This window comes from Eubalaena glacialis, chromosome 11 (genome assembly GCF_028564815.1).
Source record: "Eubalaena glacialis isolate mEubGla1 chromosome 11, mEubGla1.1.hap2.+ XY, whole genome shotgun sequence".
Taxonomy (NCBI): domain Eukaryota; kingdom Metazoa; phylum Chordata; class Mammalia; order Artiodactyla; family Balaenidae; genus Eubalaena; species Eubalaena glacialis.
Window position 1 is genome coordinate 91884198 of NC_083726.1, and position 20929 is coordinate 91905126.

General features: G+C 37.8%; 1 protein-coding gene across 1 annotated transcript; it reads left to right on the plus strand.

Annotated features, from left to right (window-relative positions):
- The first annotated feature begins 11459 nt into the window (after window positions 1-11459).
- On the plus strand, window positions 11460-19315 carry LOC133101514 (chymotrypsinogen A-like). Its single transcript, XM_061206387.1, has 5 exons — window positions 11460-11650; window positions 13053-13213; window positions 16823-16921; window positions 18255-18388; window positions 19066-19315. The coding sequence occupies exons 1-5, from the start codon at window positions 11460-11462 to the stop codon at window positions 19228-19230; spliced, it is 750 nt and encodes a 249-aa protein (XP_061062370.1). The 3' UTR covers window positions 19231-19315.
- Window positions 19316-20929: the final 1614 nt, after the last annotated feature.

A 20929-nucleotide genomic window follows, 5' to 3' on the forward strand; every position in this document is an offset into this window, starting at 1 on the left:
TATATACTATAGCTTAGGAAAAAGCAGGAGTTACATTAAAATATGAGTATTGGTTATAGGATGGGACTACAGGAGACTTGTTTTCTCCTTTGAAATCTGTTTTTTTTTGAAATTTTCTACAATGTAAATGTATCACTTAAACAAAAGAATAAAGAAATATAAAATATTAAATAGGATATATTGACCTTGAATATTCTCTTATTCTAGATTCTGTGAAAGGAAAAATTAAAGTTAATGGTAAAGAGGAGAAAGGAGGTAAGGAATTGGCTTCATTGTCTTGGCTTTGTTTACCTGATATTATGGAAATAGAGTGAGGAATATCTTTGCTGCTAAACACTGTTTAGGAAGAAGTATACCCTGGCTGCTATCAAAAACTTTCAAGTGTTGTGTCCTTATTCTATTTGCTTTATAGTGAAATATGAACTTGTACTAGTTTTCTGAGTGTCAAACTTTGGGGGTGGTGGAGACCTGGGTCAGATCAGGGAGTAGAGAGTAACAAGGTAGCGCCCTATCTAATTAATGGGTAAGAAACACATGTTTTGTTTATGGGAGTTTCCCTAACTATTTGAATTCTATTATTCATTAACATTCTTTCCATATATTTTATGTCTTTTGGATTGTGCATGTATCTCTCTCTCTCTCTTTTTCTTTTTTGGCTGGGCCATTGCATAGTGAAACAAAATGATAAGATTATTGATGAAGTAAATGTTTTTGGATGACATTAACTTTAGGTTGGGTAATACCTAGAGCATTTGGAGTAAACCCAAAATGTCACTGAATTCCTCAATTCTCTTTTTGGTGTAGTAGTCCCTTGGCCCTTGTGAACCTTCATATCCTGGTTTCAACTATCTGAGAGTAATCCAAATTTCCCTACCAAATAAATGATTGTAATTTGAAGTGTAGGCTGAATTTTAGGAGTGTTTAATTTACTCGGGGATTTAGAAGATTGTGTGCTAAAAATGAGCAACAAAACTACATTGAAATATAGATATGGTTGACTTAGTGGTTCACAGTTTGTGAATTAAACTCAAAGAACTTTAATCTGTCTTCTTTTGGGAGGTGTCAGTTTTTCAAAACAAGTCATTTAAACCCTGTGTCACCATACATAAGGAGCTATGGAAGCAAAAAAATAGTGATAGAAGTTTATAAAAGTACACTACAGTTAAGGTTTTTTTTTTTTTAATTTTTAATTAATTAATTAATTTATTTTTGGCTGCGTTGAGTCCCCGTTTCTGCGCGAGGGCTTTCTCCAGTTGAGGCGAGCAGGGGCCGCTCTTCATCGCGGTGCACGGGCCTCTCACTATCGTGGCCTCTCTTGTTGTGGAGCACAGGCTCCAGACGCGCAGGCTCAGTAATTGTGGCTCACAGCCCCAGTTGCTTCGCGGCATGTGGGATCCTCCCAGACCAGGGTTCGAACCCGTGTCCCCTGCATTGGCAGGCAGACTCTCAACCACTGCGTCACCAGGGAAGCCCTACAGTTTAGGTCTTAATGACCTAGTTGTAGACATTAAAACCAGATCCTTCATTATTGTATTAAATATGGTTTTTTTTTTCTTTTTGCCTCAAGGATGTCCAGTATTGGATTTGATTCCAGTTAGTTCTATTGAGATCACATCTCCCAATTATCCTAACATTTATCCTAACATGCTGAACTGCACTTGGACTTTTTATTCTATGTCAGGAAATAAAATGAAGGCAGTGATTAAAGGCTTTAAAACAGAAGAATCTTGGAACTGTGAATGGGATTACTTCAATATTTATGACGGACCAGATCAGCAATCAAGATTACTTGGTAAACTGAACTTTCTTAAATGTCCTACATTGAGTGGCATTCATATAAGCATTTATATAATCATATATATGGAAACCATGACCTACATTTGCCTTTGGAATGATATCATTTGTTGTCAGTGATTTTTCCATCAGATCCTTCAGCAGAATCCTGAGTATTATTATTTTTTTTTTTAATGTACATCAATTTTCTTCATGTCATGCTTATTTATGTGATGTGCTTGTGTTCTCTTTCTTACTCTTCTATTTTCTCTCTATTCTTGCTTTACTTATTTATTTATTTATTTATTTATGGCTGTGTTGGATCTTCGTTTCTGTGCGAGGGCTTTCTCCAGTTGCGGCGAGCGGGGGCCATTCTTCATCGCGGCGCGCGGGCCTCTCACTATCGCGGCCTCTCTTGTTGCGGAGCACAGGCTCCAGACGCGCAGGCTCAGTAATTGTGGCTCATGGGGCCTAGTCGCTCCGCGGCATGTGGGATCTTCCCAGACCAGGGCTCGAACCCGTGTCCCCTGCATTAGCAGGCAGATTCTCAACCACTGCGCCACCAGGGAAGCCCCTGAGTATTATTGAACACAATGGGATGAGCATGAGACCGTACTCACTGGATCTTGACCTTTAATTCCAGCTCTTTTTGATTTCATCCAGTGATTCCTATCTCATTTTACCATTAGGGAGCACACTAATTTTGTTTTTCTCAGGAGGTCATATGTTTTAAGAGGTTTTATTTCCTAAACTGCATTTTTTGGTAACTTTTTGAAATTTGTTTACTCAGATTTCATCCTCACAGTAAAGGTGGTTCTCTTTAGGCCCAGGGTAAATTATTAAAAGGTAAAGGTCAATTATCTTGAATAATCTTTGGAGGTTTATTGACCACATGGTGTCTACCATGTTTGGATGTCAGGCAATATCCTGTTCTATGATTGACACATAGAGGGAACTTTTCCAAAGGTTTTGTAATTCAATATTGTATCACCTTCTCCAATCTCCAACCAGTTCTGCCAATCAGGACACCTTTACAATCCACCTATCACAAAGGGCAAGAGGAGAGGTTTATTTTTATTTTTTAAAATTTTTATAAATTTATTTATTTTATTTTTGGCTGTGTTGGGTCTTCGTTGCTCTGCGGGGGCTTTTCTCTAGTTGCAGCGAGCAGGGCTACTCCTTGTTGTGGTGCACGGGCTTCTCACTGCGGTGGCTTCTCCCGTTGAGGAGCACGGGCTCTAGGCGCACGAGCTTCAGTAGTTATGGCATGCGGGCTCAGTAGTTGTGGCTCATGGGCTCTAGGGTGCAGGCTCAGTAGTTGTGGCGCATGGGCTTAGTTGCTCTGGGGCATGTGGGATCTTCCCGGACCAGGGTTCAAACCCGTGTCCTCTGCATTGGCAGGCGGACTCTTAACCACTGCGCCACCAGGGAAGCCCCAAGAGGAGAGTTTTGATGCTATCTTTTTCCAGGGGCCTTAACCATTCCTATGATATTCTAGGATTTGTAACACCAGTAAGTTCAGCAATGTGCTTTGAAATTCCAAAGTTATCTAAATTTTTTCTTATCAACGAGTTTGGTTCCTGCCAAGGATTCTAAAGCAATTGAGAGTATGGAGGCGGAGGAGATACAAAATATCAAGCTATCAGTTCTCCATAAGATTAATATGAGGTGTCTATAGCATCCAACCCTACAACCCTAACTCTTGTGAATGCTTTTCAACCAGAGACCCTTGGAACATACCTGGAGTTGAACAAGTTAGATTTATTACTCATTGTGGAGAGGGAAAACACATATCCTGGAAAACCATGGGTTGTTAAAAGGGTGGTAGAGAGAACCTATTACAGTATTTAGGCTTTGGTCAGGTAATTTTGGAGAAGGTCTAGAGAAGTGGACTTTGCTCTAGATTGCTTGCAGGAAGTGGGGCAACTTTATGATTGGGTATCTCAATCATAGGGAGCCCTGACTAGAGTAAGGATAAAACTGTAATTGGTAAAGAAGTAGCAAGCTCTATTTCAGCCATGAGAGGTCAATGTTTGGTATTTTTGTTGGTTACAGATGACCTTGTTTTTGTCTCATTTTATCATAGATTCAGAGTCTTGTCTGATGTTGATGTCCTGTGAGATTGTTTATGTCCAACAGGAGAACACAGTCCAGCTGTGAGCGTTGGACCAGTTCCTGGATGTCAGGGCTGTGTTTCTCTTTCTCACTCTTTAGTATTCCTCAACCTGACAACATTATTCCTCTTTAAAAGTTCTGATTAATCAAAAATTCATGGGTGTCGAAAGATTACAAATGAGACAACTAATATTTCTATAATTAGCTTATACAATTCTATATAAAAGTGAGGACACTACCATTAGTTTGCTAGCTTATACAGTTTTATTTCATATACTTTTATGTCCTTACATAGTTTTAGTTCAGTGAAATATGCAATTTCTATAAGCATTGTTAAACTGTTGAACACTGAGCCCCATTGCTACTCTCCTAGCTAGTTAGAAGGGCTAGCCCATATGTGGAACCACATTGTCTATATTGTCTTAGTTATCTTTTCTTACTAAATCTTTTTGCTCACCTAAATAGAATTTATCAGCTTTTAGCTAGTTTTTAATTATTTCTGTGAATGTAAATGGAGTGGTACACAGCATCCAAGTTGTCTTCATTGCAATGCTTTTATAATATTTTAATGAAAAGAACTTAGCAAAATTAAGGTTCATCTGGTCTTCCTTCTTCCATTTACCCCATGAAGGTAAGACATCAGTAACTAGTAAACACCATATTAAATGTACAGGTTAAATTCATCATGACAGCATTTTCTAATGTGATAGGCACCTTGAAGAAACAATGGTAAACAATTCAGAAATGATCACTGCCACCTTCTTTTGGGAAGACAGATGATAAAGAAGAAGAAAACTAGTAACAGTATTTAACAATAAATAATAATCAAATAATTATTGATTGTCAACGTAATCTGAAGGAATTAAGTTGCAGCAGAAGTATGGAATAATAGTGGGTAGACAGTTGCTTTAGTTAAGATGGTCACAGAAGATCCAAAGAATGAAAAGGAAACAGCCAGGCAAGGCCAGAATAGCAGGTGCAAAGGTGTCTAGTACCTATCTGACCTTACCTCCTACCATTCTCCCTCTCCTTCACCTAAAACCAGGCACACTGGCTTCTTTACTCTTCCTCAGACTAACCAAGCATATTCCTGCTTGGCCCCAAGGTGACTTCAAGGTTCACTTCCTCAGTTCATTCAGGTGTCTGTTCAAATGTTACCTAATCTAAGGCCTCTTCTATCACACAATCTAAATAACCCTCCTCCACTTTTCCTTCTTGGCATTTATCATGACCTGTCAGTGTATATATCAATATTTATTTGTTTAGAATCTGTTTCCCTCCACCAGAATGAAAATTTCCTGAGAGCAGGACTTAGTCTCTTGTTCACTGCTGTATCTCCAGTGTCTAGAGCACTCCGAACACTTAGTAAATATTTGATGAAAAAATAAGTGAGAAAATGGCCTTGCAGGTGGGAAGAGCTTGGTAACCTGGGAAACTCTCAGAGGTCAGAGTGGCTGGAGATTGAGTGAGGACAGACTGGAATGAGGTGAGGTTGTAGAAGATGGAGGCTTTGCCTAGTTGTGCAGCTCAGGTTATCGTAAGGAGTTTGGATTTTATGCCAATCCAATGGGAGGTCATTAAAGGTTTTTGACAGGGGAGTAAGTTGAGGGCTGCTATGACTGCCATGTTGGGAGTGGATTTTAGGGTGACAGGATGAATTATGTCTGCAGCTATGAGGCTATCATGGTAATCTAGACCTACACTGTCTAATCCATGTTGTCATTTAAATTCAAATTAGTTAAAATGAAATGAAATGTGGTATTAGCCATACTGCAAGTGCTCAATTGCTACATGTAGTGAGTGATTACCATACTGGACAGCACTCATATTAAACTTTACATCATTGCAGAATGTCCTGTTAGTAGTGTTTTAGGTAATAGATAATGTTGCCTTGAAAGCAGATGGCAACAAAGGAGTACAAGTGACGTGGACAGATCTGGAGATAGAACTGATAGGATTTCTTGATGGATTGAATGTGGAATTAAATCTGCAGATCAAGGATGGCTCCTAAGTTATGGTATGAGGGTTTTGGAGGTGGTGGCATTTACAGAGATGGGAAATACTAGAGGGAGAAATAGATTTGTGGGGAGAAATCTATCCATGTTAAATTTTCAATGCCATGATACGTCTAGGTTGAGTTAGCAATAGGGAGCTAGAAGTAGAACTCTTAAAGTTTGGGCTTGAGATATGAATTTGAGAGTTGTCAGCTTCTTATAAATTTCCTTAAGTTATTCATTCTCTGACTTCATCAGTTTCCTCTATCATTCTCATCAGTTTCAAACACATTCTAGTATTACCCATAATTCAAAACAAAACAGAACAAGAAATTTAGCTGTTGCCCCATTTCTCTGCTTCTCCTGACAGCAAAATCTCTCACTTTCTTAGAGGGTGATGGATATAGAAAGATTATGGGATTAATGGCGAGAAGGTCATGGAGAGAGCAAACAATTACAGCAGGGAAATACTCACGGATTAGGATAGACAGGAAGTAGTGATTTAGAAAGTAGGATGTTTGAAATCAAAATTTCAGAAGTCTCAAATGATTACAGAATTTCAGAGCAGTGTTGGTAAAGAATGATAAGATAAAAGAAATAAGTTCCCTTGTGTGGTCAAATTTAGGGTTAGCACTGAGTTGGCATTCACTAGCTCAGTCTTACAAATCTTCATAGTCAACATCCAGTCTGGCTGTTGCTCCTGCCATATTGGCTATTAAATATCATCCTTGGTCAAGCAACAATTTTAAGGAACATTAACAAACTGGAACACATCCACAGAACATAATGACCAGGATGCTGAAGGGTGTGGACACCTGGGCATGTTTATCTTGGAGAAGAGAGAAGACAGAAGGATCATAATTTCTTCCCATCAAATATTTATGGAATTCTCACAGAGACTCTCGGGCCAGGTATGAAACTTGTTCTGCCTAGTAACATCTAATAGTTATTGAATGTTTACCATTATTCAGGCATAGTCTTAAGAAATTTTAACTCTTAATCTTCTTAATAGTCATATGGAGGTAGGTTACATTATCCTCATTTTAAATATAAGGAAACACAAATATATTGAGTAACTTGCCTCCAGTGACATAACTAGTAAGTAGAGAAAGTTGGATTAAAGCCCGAGCACTCTGATTCAAACACTTATATCCTTGGCCACTCCACTAACCATGTGGCCATCATTACACTGATGCCTTTTGATTCAACATGAGCAAGAACTGTCAAGCAATTAGAACTGTTGAAAAAGAGAAAATGCTCATAAGTTCCATGTAATATCTTCAAATCCAGGTTTCATATGTCCAAGGGTATTTTAGAAGGAACTCCATGTTAGGGGCTTCCCTGGTGGCACAGTGGTTAAGAATCCGCCTGCCAATGCAGGGGACACGGGTTCAATCCCTGGTCCGGGGCAGATCCCACATGCCGCAGAGCAACTAAGCCCGTGTACCACAGCTACTGAGCCTGCACTCTAGAGCCCGTGAGCCACAACTACTGAAGCCTGCACGCCACAACTACTGAAAAACACGCGCCTAGATCCTGTGCTCCACAACAAGAGAAGCCATCGCAATGAGAAGCCCACTCGCCGCAACTAGAGAAAGCCTGCATGCAGCAACGAAGACCCAATGCAGCCAAAAATAAATAAATTTTTAAAAAATTAAAAAAAGGAACTCTGCATTATATGAAAGATTGAACTAAATTATCACTAAGATTCTATATTTAACCTAGTTCCTTACTTCTCATTCAGCCACCCATCTTAAACCTACACATTTTGTAAATGTGTTATCTGTATTTCTATCTAAGCCATTAATAGAAATACTGTACTTGGCAGAACCAAGGATAGAACCATTTTCATACCATTAAGACCTTCCCTTCAGGTTAACATTGTATGGTTATTTAATCAGCTGTGAAACTTCCTAGTCATATAATTATCCACTTACATTTTGTATCTGTTCACAGGGACATCATAAGGTACTCTATTAAGTGCTTCACTGAAATCAAGATTCATTAAGTTTATCTTATTCTCCCTAGCCACCATCTAATTAACTCTTTCTAAAAATTAAATTAGGTTAATTTAATATGGCATGTAAAGGATCACATGCTTGTTGCTTGTGACCACTGATTCCTTCTTCAAGTGTTCAAAACCCATCTGTCTAATAATTTGCTGTAAAATTTTGCTGAGGTTTATTTTTATTTAACAAACACTTATAATGCTTCATAAATACAACTTCATATAATTCCATGTGAGTATTTTTTCAATATCCATTATACAGATGAGAAAATTGAGGCAGAGAGATAGGTTAAATAACTTGCCTAGGGCTACATAGCTAATAAATGGCAGAACTAGCCCAAACCAGCAGTTTGGCTATAGAATCTGAGCCTGTAAGGACTAAGCTACACTACTTCACTGATACAAGACTTTGGAAATCCTCTAGCCTCTTTGTTTTTCTCTGTCTCCTACCCATCCCCCTCTGCCAACCCCCAATCTCCTTTTTGAAAAACACAGTAACATTTTCCCATTTCCATTATTTTAAAACTTCCAGAGTGTTAGTTGACTCTATGCAGAATGCCTTTACTTGACATGGTGCATCCCAAAAGTTCCCCATCACATCCAATTCACCAAACAGATTCTCTGAGCATAAGAATGATGTAGAGATTAACTGTTGTACTATTCCCCATCTTTCTCAGATTTCTGAGATAACATTATCTTTAAGACAAATCAGTAGTGTATCATTGTTTTATTTTGAGAGAATTTAAGTTACAGCCTGTACAGATAAATTACAGCAAATGGCCTGTCACTATCAGGACCATCTTTGTGACAACTTTTGTGTTTCTGAATTAGGAAAGGATCATCATTAGTCTGTATTTGGGCAGCCTGTGAGTCTTAGTCAGTTTTGGCTACGATAACAAAAATGCCATAGTTTGGGTAGCTTAAATAACAAACATTTATTTCTCACAGTTCTGAAGACTAGAAGTCCAAGATTGGTGTCTGGTGAGGGCTTGCTTCCTGGTTCATAGCCGTCTTCTTGCTATATCCTCACATGGCAAAAAAAAAGTTGGGGAGGGGAGCTAGAGAGCTCTGGGGTCTCTTTTATAAGGGTTTATAAGGCTCCACCCTCATGACCAAATCACCTCCCAAAGGCCTCACCTACTACCATCACATTGGGGATTAGGATTTCTACATATGAACTTTGGGAGTATGCAAACTTTTGGTCCATAGTGCTGTTCCATTACTTCTATTTCTCTGTCCATTTATCTTCATCGAAATGCCTCTTTACCTGTCCTTATGATCAAAGATTGCCATATAATTGTATATCATTTCCATATCAATTGCTAGCCCAGTCTTTTCCCTTTATCTTTTAAAATCTATACCCTTTTATCGTTTCAATCAAATCATGAATTTCATCCCACAAATCTTGATCTTACATTATTGATAATCATTCCTTTGTCAAGATTTGTTTGGAATTTGATGTCCCCTCTCTCTCTTCTCCCTCTTTTACCTATGTAACTACACAGGAAAAGTATTCTAATTATCGAGTATATCTCGCATTGCAGCTCATTTATGTGGCTCCAAGAAAGAATTTGTCTTGATATCCAGTGGTGCTTACCTAACTGTGAATTTTAAGACTGATGAATCTGTGGGAGAAAGAGGTTTTAAACTTATTTTGGAAGATATGACTCAGAAGCAATCACAGGAAAGCAATATTGGGATCCAACTGCCTATTAATGGTAAGAAATTGTTTTAAAACATTTATTAAAGCAGGTACCATACATGCCTGAAAGTAGAACCTGGGGCCCACTGATTTAGGAGTCACTGGTAGTCAGTCACCTTGCTCTAATACTAAAAATAGGATGACTTCATTTCCAACCATTCCTTAAGGCATGAGAATTTGGTGGTTCAGGTAGATCATGTGAGCTAATAAAGTTAATTGGGGTGAGTATGTGTCTACATGTGTGTATGTTATTTTTATTTAAGAAATAATGATAAACATAAAAGTCAGTCAGTTGCTATTTAAAAGATCCACTGGGGCCATTCCAGCTGAAACAGGGGTAGAGTTCAGTGTGTTTCCATGTCTCTGTTAACATATCTTTCATTAAGTAACCACCTCCCCACCACCATGAAGAGCCCTCAAAAGGAATATTTTAGCTGAACCTATACTATCTTCTCTGCATAAAATAGAAACAAATGTGCTGATTTTTATCTACTTATCCTATCTAATTTTAAGCTAGAATTCTATTAGTTGTGCTTAAGACTAAAAAGCCTAATGAATCTATTATTAGGAGATTTTCTTGATTGGAGTGTAATTGCAGGAAGAATTTAATCCACGTGAACGCAAAGTTCTTTTTGATGTCGGTCTATCTTTCCTAGGGTAGTGGAACGAATGGGCTCTCCTAAGAGTCCTGGATGTGAGCTGTAGACTACTGAACCACATCATTCTATAGGTGTGATTTTTAATTGTTAAAGGGATGCTCGCCTAACTGACCCTTCTTCTGTGTCCATTGCTTTTGTCTTTCATCACTATATCTCTAAACTGACCCTTTATTCTCAAAGTAAAAATATTTAGCCTCATTTCTTTTTTAAAGTATTTTAAAGCAAGTTGAATACTAATAAAATATTGCTGTTATACATGTGTACAAACAGCCCAAAAGTCTGAGTTACCACATATAATGTGGATTACAAATGCAATAAAAAACATGCAGTAATGCAGTAAACCTCAATGCACTAAAAACATGTTTGAGTAAATACCTTTTGTGGGTTTTTTCTCCCTAAAATCTAGGATAATCTTAATTCTGAAGAGTCTACATATTTTTTAGGCATATGTATTTAAAAGGAAGAGGGAATCCATGTGTTATACATATCTGAAAAGAAATTAGAAATGAGTTTTGACATAAGTATTGAATAAACACAAATCCACTATGCTAGAAACTTTTTGTTTTAAATAGATTTCTAGTGTAAAAAAAAAATCTCAAGTAAAGAATTCACAAGTGATCATATCTTATCATTCTGAAATTATATGGCTATGGAGATGCTTAATTTTCTTTATATTTAAGTCTCTTGTTATTCCCTGGTAAATTTCTTTATAAATCTGAGAATGGAGTAAACACATTGGTAGAAATTTCCCCTATGCTTTTCCTTTATATAAACATTTTATTTTGAATACATGTAGCATAAAGTATTTTGATGTGTCTAGATATGTTATACTGGGATAACACAAATGATGCCACAGAAAGAACAATATCCAGTAATTTCATGACTAAGTGCAATACTTTTATTTTTTTTAAAAATTGGTTTGTGTTCTGATTCATCTAAAGATGTATATATTAATGCTTTAGTTAACTATTGATTTTTACTCATTTAAAAGCAATGGAAGAAAAGATGAGTCTCATCTCTTGCAAAGAATCCTCTTTTTGAACCTACAAAAGAAATAAATGCCTCCATTCTGAGATTTTAATAGACTTTCACAAGTATTGCTATCTGATGTTTTGTTGTTACTTTTCTAAGGGCTAACAGTAGAAAACAATACCAGAAGACAGCCAGCCCAAGATAAATGTGGAATTCCTGTTGTTGACCCATTTCTCATGGAAGGATCTGAGAGGAATACAAACGTGTTGCCAGCGAAGCTTGGGAAGCCCAGGGTGGTTGGTGGCCATGCCGCCCCTGCGATGTCGTGGCCCTGGCTGGTCAGTCTGCAGTACCAAGGACAGCATTACTGTGGAGGTGCTCTGATTGGGAGACAGTGGGTCCTGACAGCGGCACACTGCAACTTCAGGTGTGTGCCCAAGTGGTGCAGGGTTGGGGAGAGCAGGGCGGTGAGGAGCTATTTGAGGGTCCACAGTGGGTGCACTCCTTCTGCTATCCCCATGTCACAAGAAACATTAAGCATCAGCTCCCACGGATACAGTCCCCATCTTGCAAATGAATGAACGTGTTAGGTTGATGAAACTTTCTGTGCTTCACTAATACACTTACTACTAATAGGTTTAATTTTAAAAGCAGCTTCCTGCTTCTAGGTATAATTTAATTAATAAGTAACTAACAACACCCCCCCATCCATAAAAATGAAGGTAATGATGTCTCAACATTTTTGCATCAGTCTCTCAGCATGGTGCCCAGAGCCGAGGGGTTGCTCAAATGTGGCTTCCTTTCCTCCTTGCTCTCCTCTACGGACTGTCTGATGATCATACCCAGTCCTGAAATAAATGTGTAAAGTTTCAAAGAATTTTAAGTAATGTCCTTTAAAGGAACATTTTTTTTTCTTTGACTTTATCTGAATCTTGGTCTCAATGTAATATGGAAATATCTGAAAACTCCTTCCTCAAAGGAGTCTTAGCTTGACGTTTTTAATATTATCTCCCAGAAGTAGTGAGACAGTTGACATTGTCATACAATGTCCCATAGCTGAATGAGTAGATATGACATTTTCAGGGTCTCTAAAATTGGCTTTATAATGAAAGCATCTGCTCAAATAACATGGTGAGCAGGAAGCTTCAATGAACCAAAAACTCAATTTCTTTAGCATTCCCCAACTCTTACTTTTGATATAGCTAAATCACAAGAAGGCATCCTTATTAAGGCAGTTTTCAGTCTTTCATGTGCTTAAACTTACCTGGGGAGTTTGCTATAAACGGAATCTTAGAATATTAATCCTGAATTTTGATTTGCTGAGTTATGTCTGGGATTCTGCATTATTAATACACAAGCCAGATTTAATGCATGTGGTCCCTAGACATTTCTTTGAGAAACATCGTATTAGGGAGTAGAGTAACTATAACTTTCAGGATAGTTTCAGTGACCATCACATAAGTACATCATATAATGCATAATGATTATAATACATAAAATCATTATCTTGAGGCATCATGAATCTTGTCAAAAAAAATTGTACTAAATCATTCTATTTGATGTTATAAAGGCAAGAAAGTAGATACTTTAAAAATTTTCTCAAGGATTGAATTAATGAGAAACTCCCATTTTCTAAGAATTCAGGATAATAAGGATATTAATGTGGATTGAAAATTTTACAGAAAGTTTTGGGTACTAGATTTTGGCAATAATATAATTGGAGTATAGAAGCAAAAAAAATGTTAAAGAATACATTTTTAGTAATTCTGAAAAGTGATAGCCTCATTAAAAGTGGTATCTATTTCCTCACTCCCTTTTCTTATGACAAGTACTGTCACAGACAACCTGGTAATAGGAAGAAGTTACCTGTGGAATATAGGAAATAGAGATTTGATACCAGTGAAAGCTGTATACCCTCACCCCAGCTTCACACAATTTCCTCCCAATGATGATCTATGCTTGTTGCATCTGGAAAACCCTGTTGAACTAGGTCAGTATGGATAACTCTTTTCCATATTTTGAACCTTTTATCTTCCATCTTGCTTAGAAGTGCTGTATGTACTTTTGAAGTTAAATAATTATTTTAAAATTTCCTTACATTCTAAGATGCTTTCTCTAAAAGCTGAAGTATCTGCATAAACATTTTGCTGTTATGTGTATTTAATTGACAGAGGTCTAGAGAAGATTTCAGAGAAGTATGTTTTTAACTTTGTCCTATATATTCTCCTGAGACTCTTTATGTTCTATGAGGTTATCCCAAATACTTAGAACATCAGTTTGAACCACCAGATGTTTAATTTTCTGTGCCTTCATAACTTAGTAAAATCTTGGTTTTTAAAAAAAGTTACTTAAGCCAAAGCTAAGTGAAAGTGAGGCATTGTTAATCCTGGCTCTGTCACGAAGTAGCCATGTGATCTTGGGCATGTTATGTAACTTCTGTGACCTTAGCTTTATTCTTTGTAGAAAGGGAATGGCAGTAACCCACCTACCTACTTAGCACAGGTGAGCATTCAGTGGGAAGGTGTATTGGGGGGGATGTAACTAAGATCTGTGGATAGTCCCCACTTTCACACCCAAGCCTTTCCATGGCATCACAGGGTTCTGGGACAGTTTTCTTCCTTTGCTCCAATTCTCTCCTCTGTTTCTGCCTATAGACCTCCCTTTTTATGTCTTTTTGGTGCATCCATCCTACAAACCCCCAATCATGGTTCAGTCTACCATTTGCTTTTTTTTTTTTTTTTAATAAATTTATTTATTTATTTATTTTTGGCTGTGTTGGGTCTTCGTTTCTGTGCGAGGGCTTTCTCTAGTTGTGGCAAGCGGGGGCCACTCTTCATCGCAGTGCGTGGGCCTCTCACCATCGCGGCCTCTCTTGTTGCGGAGCACAGGCTCCAGACACGCAGGCTCAGTAGCTGTGGCTCACGGGCCCAGTTGCTCCGCGGCATGTGGGATCTTCCCAGACCAGGGCTCGAACCCGTGTCCCCTGCATTAGCAGGCAGATTCTCAACCACTGCGCCACCAGGGAAGCCCCTACCATTTGCTTTTTATACTTTTAAAACTGAGTCAGTGAGAGCATTTAGAACAGTGCTTCTTAACCTTGACTATGCATTATCATCCTCTGAGTTGCTTTAAAAACAAAACAAACAAAACTATCAGCCCAGATGCATTTTGGAACAGTTAATTACAATCTCAGGATTGGAGCTCTGACATCAGTATTTTTTCTCTTTATCCTGCTTCTTAAATGTATTTTTAGTTAAACTTTCAATGCTGAGATAATTGTAGATTCACATGCAATTATAGGGAATAATACAGAGAAACCAAAGTACTTTTTAACCTGGTTTTCACGAATGGTAACATCTTGCAGGATTTGACATTGATACAGTTGAGATACAGAACACTTTTGTCACCATAAGGATCATTACTGTTGCCCCTTTATAGCCACACCCGTTTCCTTCCTCCCCATTCCACCCTCCCCACCCAGACTTCTGTCAACCACAAATCTGTTCTGTTTCTATAATTTTGTCAATTCAAGAGTGTTACATAAATGGAATTATATAATATGTAACCTTTTGGGATTGACTTTTTTCCGCTGGGCATAACATCCTGGAGCTTCATTTATGTGGTTGCATGTATCAGTAGTGCATTCCTTTTAATAGCTGAGTAGTGTTCACAGTATGAATGTTTAACCACTCATAACGTTTAACCATTCATTTGTTGAAGAATATCTGGGTGGTTTCTAGCTTTTAGATGTTACAAATAAAGCTCCCACAAACATTCGTGTAAAGATTGTTTCCTTTTTTTAATTTAAATAATGCTGGATTGACTATCCTTATGTGTACATTTTTCCAGGTCTATGATTGCCTTAAGATAAATTTCTCGGAAGCAGAAATGCTGGATTTAGGGCATAACTGTTTTCAAGACTCTTGACATATTTCTAAGTTATAAACACAGCTGGATGTGGAGTACAAATCAATACATCCCCCTCCTCCATCCTGCCAAATGATGCAATCTGGCAATATCTGTCAAGTTTTAAAGTGTGTGCCTTGTGGTCCAGCAACTCAGTCATCCAGGAATACTGGCACAAATGCACAGATGCATGATCTGGGAAACTTGATGCAGCTTATAAGGGAAAAAATTAAAAGTCTAAATGTTTGCCAATGGGATTTAATAAATCGAGGTACATTCATTATCTGAACACTGTATGCTATTAAAAAGAATGATGTAGTAATGATGCCATGTAAATGGCATGATCATAATCTAGTAAATGAAGAATATCAGAATAAGAAAAATGGCTGATTAAAAAAATATGTTGTTAGTAGGAAAATGTTATTTAGCTCAAGGAAATTTGGGAGAAGATACGATAGAGCAATGTTTATCTGTGAAGGCAGAATAACATAAGATTTGGCACACACGTAGAGAGATGAGTAGGAAAAGAATAGACAAGTTACAAACAGTTTTATTTAATTTTATTAAGAGATAGCAGTAAAAATAAAGAACATATAATTGAAATAAATGGCCTATGATAGCAGATATGCTGACGCATTTAAGTATGTAAAAATCTGGATGAAAATGAAGTTAAACAGCCTGGGAAAAAGGGAAAACAAACACAAGAGCACTGCATCAGTGTGTGTGTGTGAGTGTGTGTGTGTGTGTGTGTGTGTGGCATATATACACACAGACACACAAACCCAGAATATTTATATATACACAGATTTTGGTGATAAGAAAAAATGTAAATGTTTAAATGTATAATGTATCAATATATTTTATAATAACCTGTGAAGATAAAATTAGATATAAAAATACTTATTAGCTGTAAAAATACTTTAACAGTTAAATTGCTACGTGTTTTTCCCCGTTCTTCATGTAACATAGTTGAAAAAAGAAGACAATTATAGGGACCTCCCTGGTGGTCCAGTGGTAAAGAATCCGCCTTACAATGCAGGGGACATGGGTTCAATCCCTGGTCGGGGAACTAAGATCCCACATGCCGCAGGGCAACTAAGCCCGCGTGCCCCAACTACTGAGCTCGCGTGCCTCAACTAGAGAGCCTGCGTGCCACAAACTACAGAGCCCATGCGCCCTGGAAACCGAGACAACCCGCACGCCACAACAAAGAGCCCACGTGCCGCAACTAAGACCCAACACAGCCAAAAATAAATAAAATAAATAAATAATAAATAAAAATCTTAAAAAAAAAAAAGAAGACAATTATATTCTTCTCCACTCTCATCTCAAACTCAACAAGGTGATGTCCTGAAGGCACATAGGCAAAAAGACAGATGCACTTTAAAAAATGGTTATGGATGAGAAGCCCCAAATTTCAGTGTAGGGCATGTGCTTCTGTTTTCCTAGGAGGATATGGAAATACCTGGAGCAAAGTGGTAACATGTATATTGGGATGATCCCCTCTGAGTAAATAATAGGTGGAATCTTCTGGAAGACTTATTTATTAAATTACAGGGTTAGAAAGGGTACTGTTAGGTCAAAGTAGGTATTTCTAGAACCATCACTGAAGAGCAAACAGTATAGACAATGTTAATATGAATCTTATGGACTAACTGATATTTGCGTTTTTCTTTCTCATCCTTTTAATTAGGAAAGTTTGTATCTCCAATCTGTTTGCCAGGGAAAGATGATAAAATAAATTTACTTTCCAAATGTATGACTGCTGGATGGGGAATAACTGAACCTCATCGTGAGTATATTTTATTACCTCTTCTAAGATTAGAATCCAAACAAATATATGTGAAGTCTGAGTATACTGTTTACTCATTTTCAATTTTTCTGTATTTTTAATAGGAATGATAGTGGAAAAATTTTTTTCATAATGGACCTAAAGGTGACTGGTTGGGTTTTAGGCCATCATATTCATTAATACAAGTTCATTGATACTTTTAAAAACTGTGTTGGTAAATATCTAGTGATGTTATTACCTAATAAATATTTGTGTGTTTCACTTATATGTATTTACTCCCAACTGCACTGAGTGCACACACTCACACACACATAATTGTTTTCACAACAGTGTAGATGTTGCTATTGTGAAAACCCATACTTGAAGATATATGAGCCTCTTCTTAAAGCTGTGAGGCATTTTTCTGAAATGATAGGCTGGTGTAAAAGGTAAATGGGTAGATATGATATCACTTATATGTGGACTCTAAAATATGACACAAATGAACTTATTTATGAAACAGAAACAGACTCACAGACAGAGAGAACAGACTTGTGGTTGCCAAGGGGGAGGGGGGACAGGGGAGGGTTGGAGTGGGAGTTGGGATTAGCAGATGCAAACTATTATATGTAGAATGGATAGACAACAAGGTCCTGTTGTGTAGCACAGGGAACTATATTCAATATCCTGTAATAAACCATAATGGAAAAGAATATGAAAACAATATACATATGTAATAACTGAATCACTCAACTATACTTCAATTAAAAAAAAAGGTAAATGGCTAGAAAGATTATGTGCAGATATACTAGTCCATGTAAAGATCAAACCCATGACTCTGGTCTCACATACACCCTATTCTGCAAATGAATTAACTACTTACAAATATCCAATAAACTAAAGAGTTATTTAGAAAATGCAATTTCAGTTGTCAGCTTCCAGTCAGTGTCAGCACTTAACCAGAATGTCTGCTCAGCAGAAGTCAAATAAAAAGAATGAGAATGTCGTGAAACCAGTAAATTATAGACTTAATATGTAAAAAATGAATTATATTGTTTGCTTTATCAACTGATTTGAGTGTAAACTTTGTCTTTGTTTCATAAAGTGATATTTTTATATCTTCTGAGGACTAAAGACAAAAGAACCCACATAAAATGTTTTTCATTGTTTCTGTTGTATAAGCCACTGTGGAGTGATTATATTAGTTTGTTAGAAGTCACCTAACAGCATCACTATAGTGCTGAGAGGGGAGAATGGGTGGGATTTAACCCTTGGAGTCTGTGTATATATAAGGCTATTTTTGTTTTATCCTTTAATATCATTTGCCTATGTGTTTTTGTTCCTTTTCCACTAGAAGATGAATTTCCTAAAACTGTGCAGCAGGCAAAGGTACCACTGATTAGTAGTACATCTTGTCGAAGCTACTGGGGACTGGATGTTAAAAACACCAATATATGCGGAGGGGCTGCTGGATCATCCTCCTGTATGGTAATGAAGGCCTGCATTGAGGAGGGCAGGAGTTTTCTTCTCAGTGTGTCTCATGAATGGGTGTTTGCTGACCATAAAAAGGTATAAATGTATGGTAGTTGTAAAATGAAAAGTGAGAGGAGTAAGTACATTGCTAAATTGATGTACTGTGATTGCTAATTTGATACTTTTGTGGATTCTATTCTCAAAAGGAATTACTTGTTCAATTGCTAGGTTGAACTATGTGAAACTGATAACTTTCAACTGTTTTTGATCCACAAAAAAATGATTTCTTGTGGTTCAACTTCATAGCTGAATTAGGTAGCTCAAACTACCTACTTCCAGTAGCACTGAAAATATAAAGATGCTTTCACGTAACTCAAAACCATCATTTAGTCATTTATATTTATTAGATGCTTGAAACTTTCTGCATGGCACAGTCTATTGTCAGCACAAAATGAATTTATGCTAAATGTTTCTTTCAGCCTCGCCTTGAAAATATAGATTTTGATCTGATTCAGAGATCTGTAACATCAGCCAACAACCTCAGTGGTTGTAGTTCCCTATGCTGTTATGAGCAGAAATCAGAGATGAGAGAGTGACTTACACACTGTTGGATCATCCCCTGCAGTTGGGGGTTAGTGTCAGCCATGAATCATGCAGCCAGGAGAATGAACTTCTCTTTTTGCTGGTTGCAGGGAGATTCTGGAGGACCACTGCAGTGTGCCCAGGATGGGCAGTACAAGCTCATCGGTATTGTGAGCTGGGGCAGCAGTAACTGCCATCCTGCCGCACCAACGGTCTTCACCAGAATTTCTGCTTATAGAGACTGGATCACATCTGTCACTGGAGGAGAAGCATGATCACTGGAAGAGCAGCATGGTGGAACTGTGTTCCTAAGTGGGAAAGGAAACACATGACCGCCTACCTGAAAAATATGTCTCTTGTCATTGCTAAAAAACTCAATGTCACTTCCCCCAACCCTTGTCATTGAGGAGCTTGGATTTGGTGTGTACATACATTCAATATTAAACATCGGTCACAGAAAGCTAATGTTGGTTCATGTCTCCTGGGAACTTACAATCTTAAATGTCATTAATTTCATGTCTAGCGTACCATGTACTGTATGTCAAATTTGAATACCATCATATATACTTTCACTATTTTTTTAATTTGGTTAACATTGGAAGATATGAAGGGAGATGTTATTCACTCCATATAATTCTTTTTATTTTAAAGATTCTTTTTTTTAAGCTTTTTAAAAAAATTTATTTACTTATTTTTGGCTGCACTGGGTCTTTGTTGCTGTGCATGGGCTTTCTCCAGTTGCGGCGAGTGGGGGCTACTCTTCATTGTGGTGCGCGGGCTTCTCATTGCGGTGGCTTCTCTTGTTGAGGAGCACAGGCTCTAGGCACACAGGCTTCAGTAGTTGTGGCACGTGGCTCAGTAGTTGTGGCTCATGGGCTCTAGGCTCAGTAGTTGTGGCGCACGGGCTTAGTTGCTCCACGGCATGTGGGATCTTCCCAGACCAGGACTCGAACTGATGTCCCCTGCATTGGCAGGCAGATTCTTTTTTTTTTTTTAACATCTTTATTGTAGTATAATTGCTTTACAATGGTGTGTTAGTTTCTGCTTTATAACAAAGTGAATCAGCTATACATATACATATATCCCCATATCCCCTCCCTCATGCGTCTCCCTCCCACCCTCCATATCCCACCCCTCTAGCTGGTCACAAAGCACTGAGCTGATCTCCCTGTGCTATGCGGCTGCTTCCCACTAGCTATCTATTTTACATTTGGTAGTGTATATATGTCCATGCCACTCTCTCACTTTGTCCCAGCTTACCCTTCCCCCTCCCCGTGTCCTCAAGTCCATTCTCTAGTAGGTCTGTGTCTTTATTCCTGTCCTGCCCCTAGGTTCTTCTGACCATCTTTTTTTTTTTTTTTAGATTCCATATATATGTGTTAGCATACAGTATTTGTTTTTCTCTTTCTGACTTCCTTCACTCTGTATGACAGACTCTAGGTCCATCCACCTCACTACAAATAACTCAATTTCATTTCTTTTTATGGCTGAGTAATATTCCATTGTATATATGTGCCACATCTTCTTTATCCATTCATCTGTCGATGGACACTTAGGTTGCTTCCATGTCCTGGCTAGTGTAAATAGAGCTGCAATGAACACTGTAGTACATGACTCTTTCCAAATTATGTTTTCCTCAGGGTATATGTCCAGTAGTGGGATTGCTGGGTTGTATGGTAGTTCTATTTGTAGTTTTTTAAGGAACCTCCATACTGTTCTCCATAGTGGCTGTATCAATTTACATTCCCACCAACAGTGCAAGAGTGTTCCCTTTTCTCCACACCCTCTCTAGCATTTATTGTTTGTAAATTTTTTGATGACGGCCATTCTGACTGGTGTGAGATGCTATCTCATTGTAGTTTTGATTTGCATTTCTCTATTGATTAATGATGTTGAGCATTCTTTCATGTATTTGTTGGCAATCTGTATATCTTCTTTGGAGAAATGTCTATTTAGGTCTTCTGCCCATTGTTG

What these genes read in the sequence shown, in the direction of transcription:
- LOC133101514 (XM_061206387.1), top strand. Translation starts at nt 11,460, where the DNA reads ATGGAAGGATCTGAGAGGAATACAAACGTGTTGCCAGCGAAGCTTGGG. An exon ending in GCGGCACACTGCAACTTCAG is followed by an intron (nt 11,651 to 13,052) that starts GTGTGTGCCCAA and finishes TCTTATGACAAG; the next exon opens with TACTGTCACAGACAACCTGG. An exon ending in GGGAATAACTGAACCTCATC is followed by an intron (nt 16,922 to 18,254) that starts GTGAGTATATTT and finishes CTTTTCCACTAG; the next exon opens with AAGATGAATTTCCTAAAACT.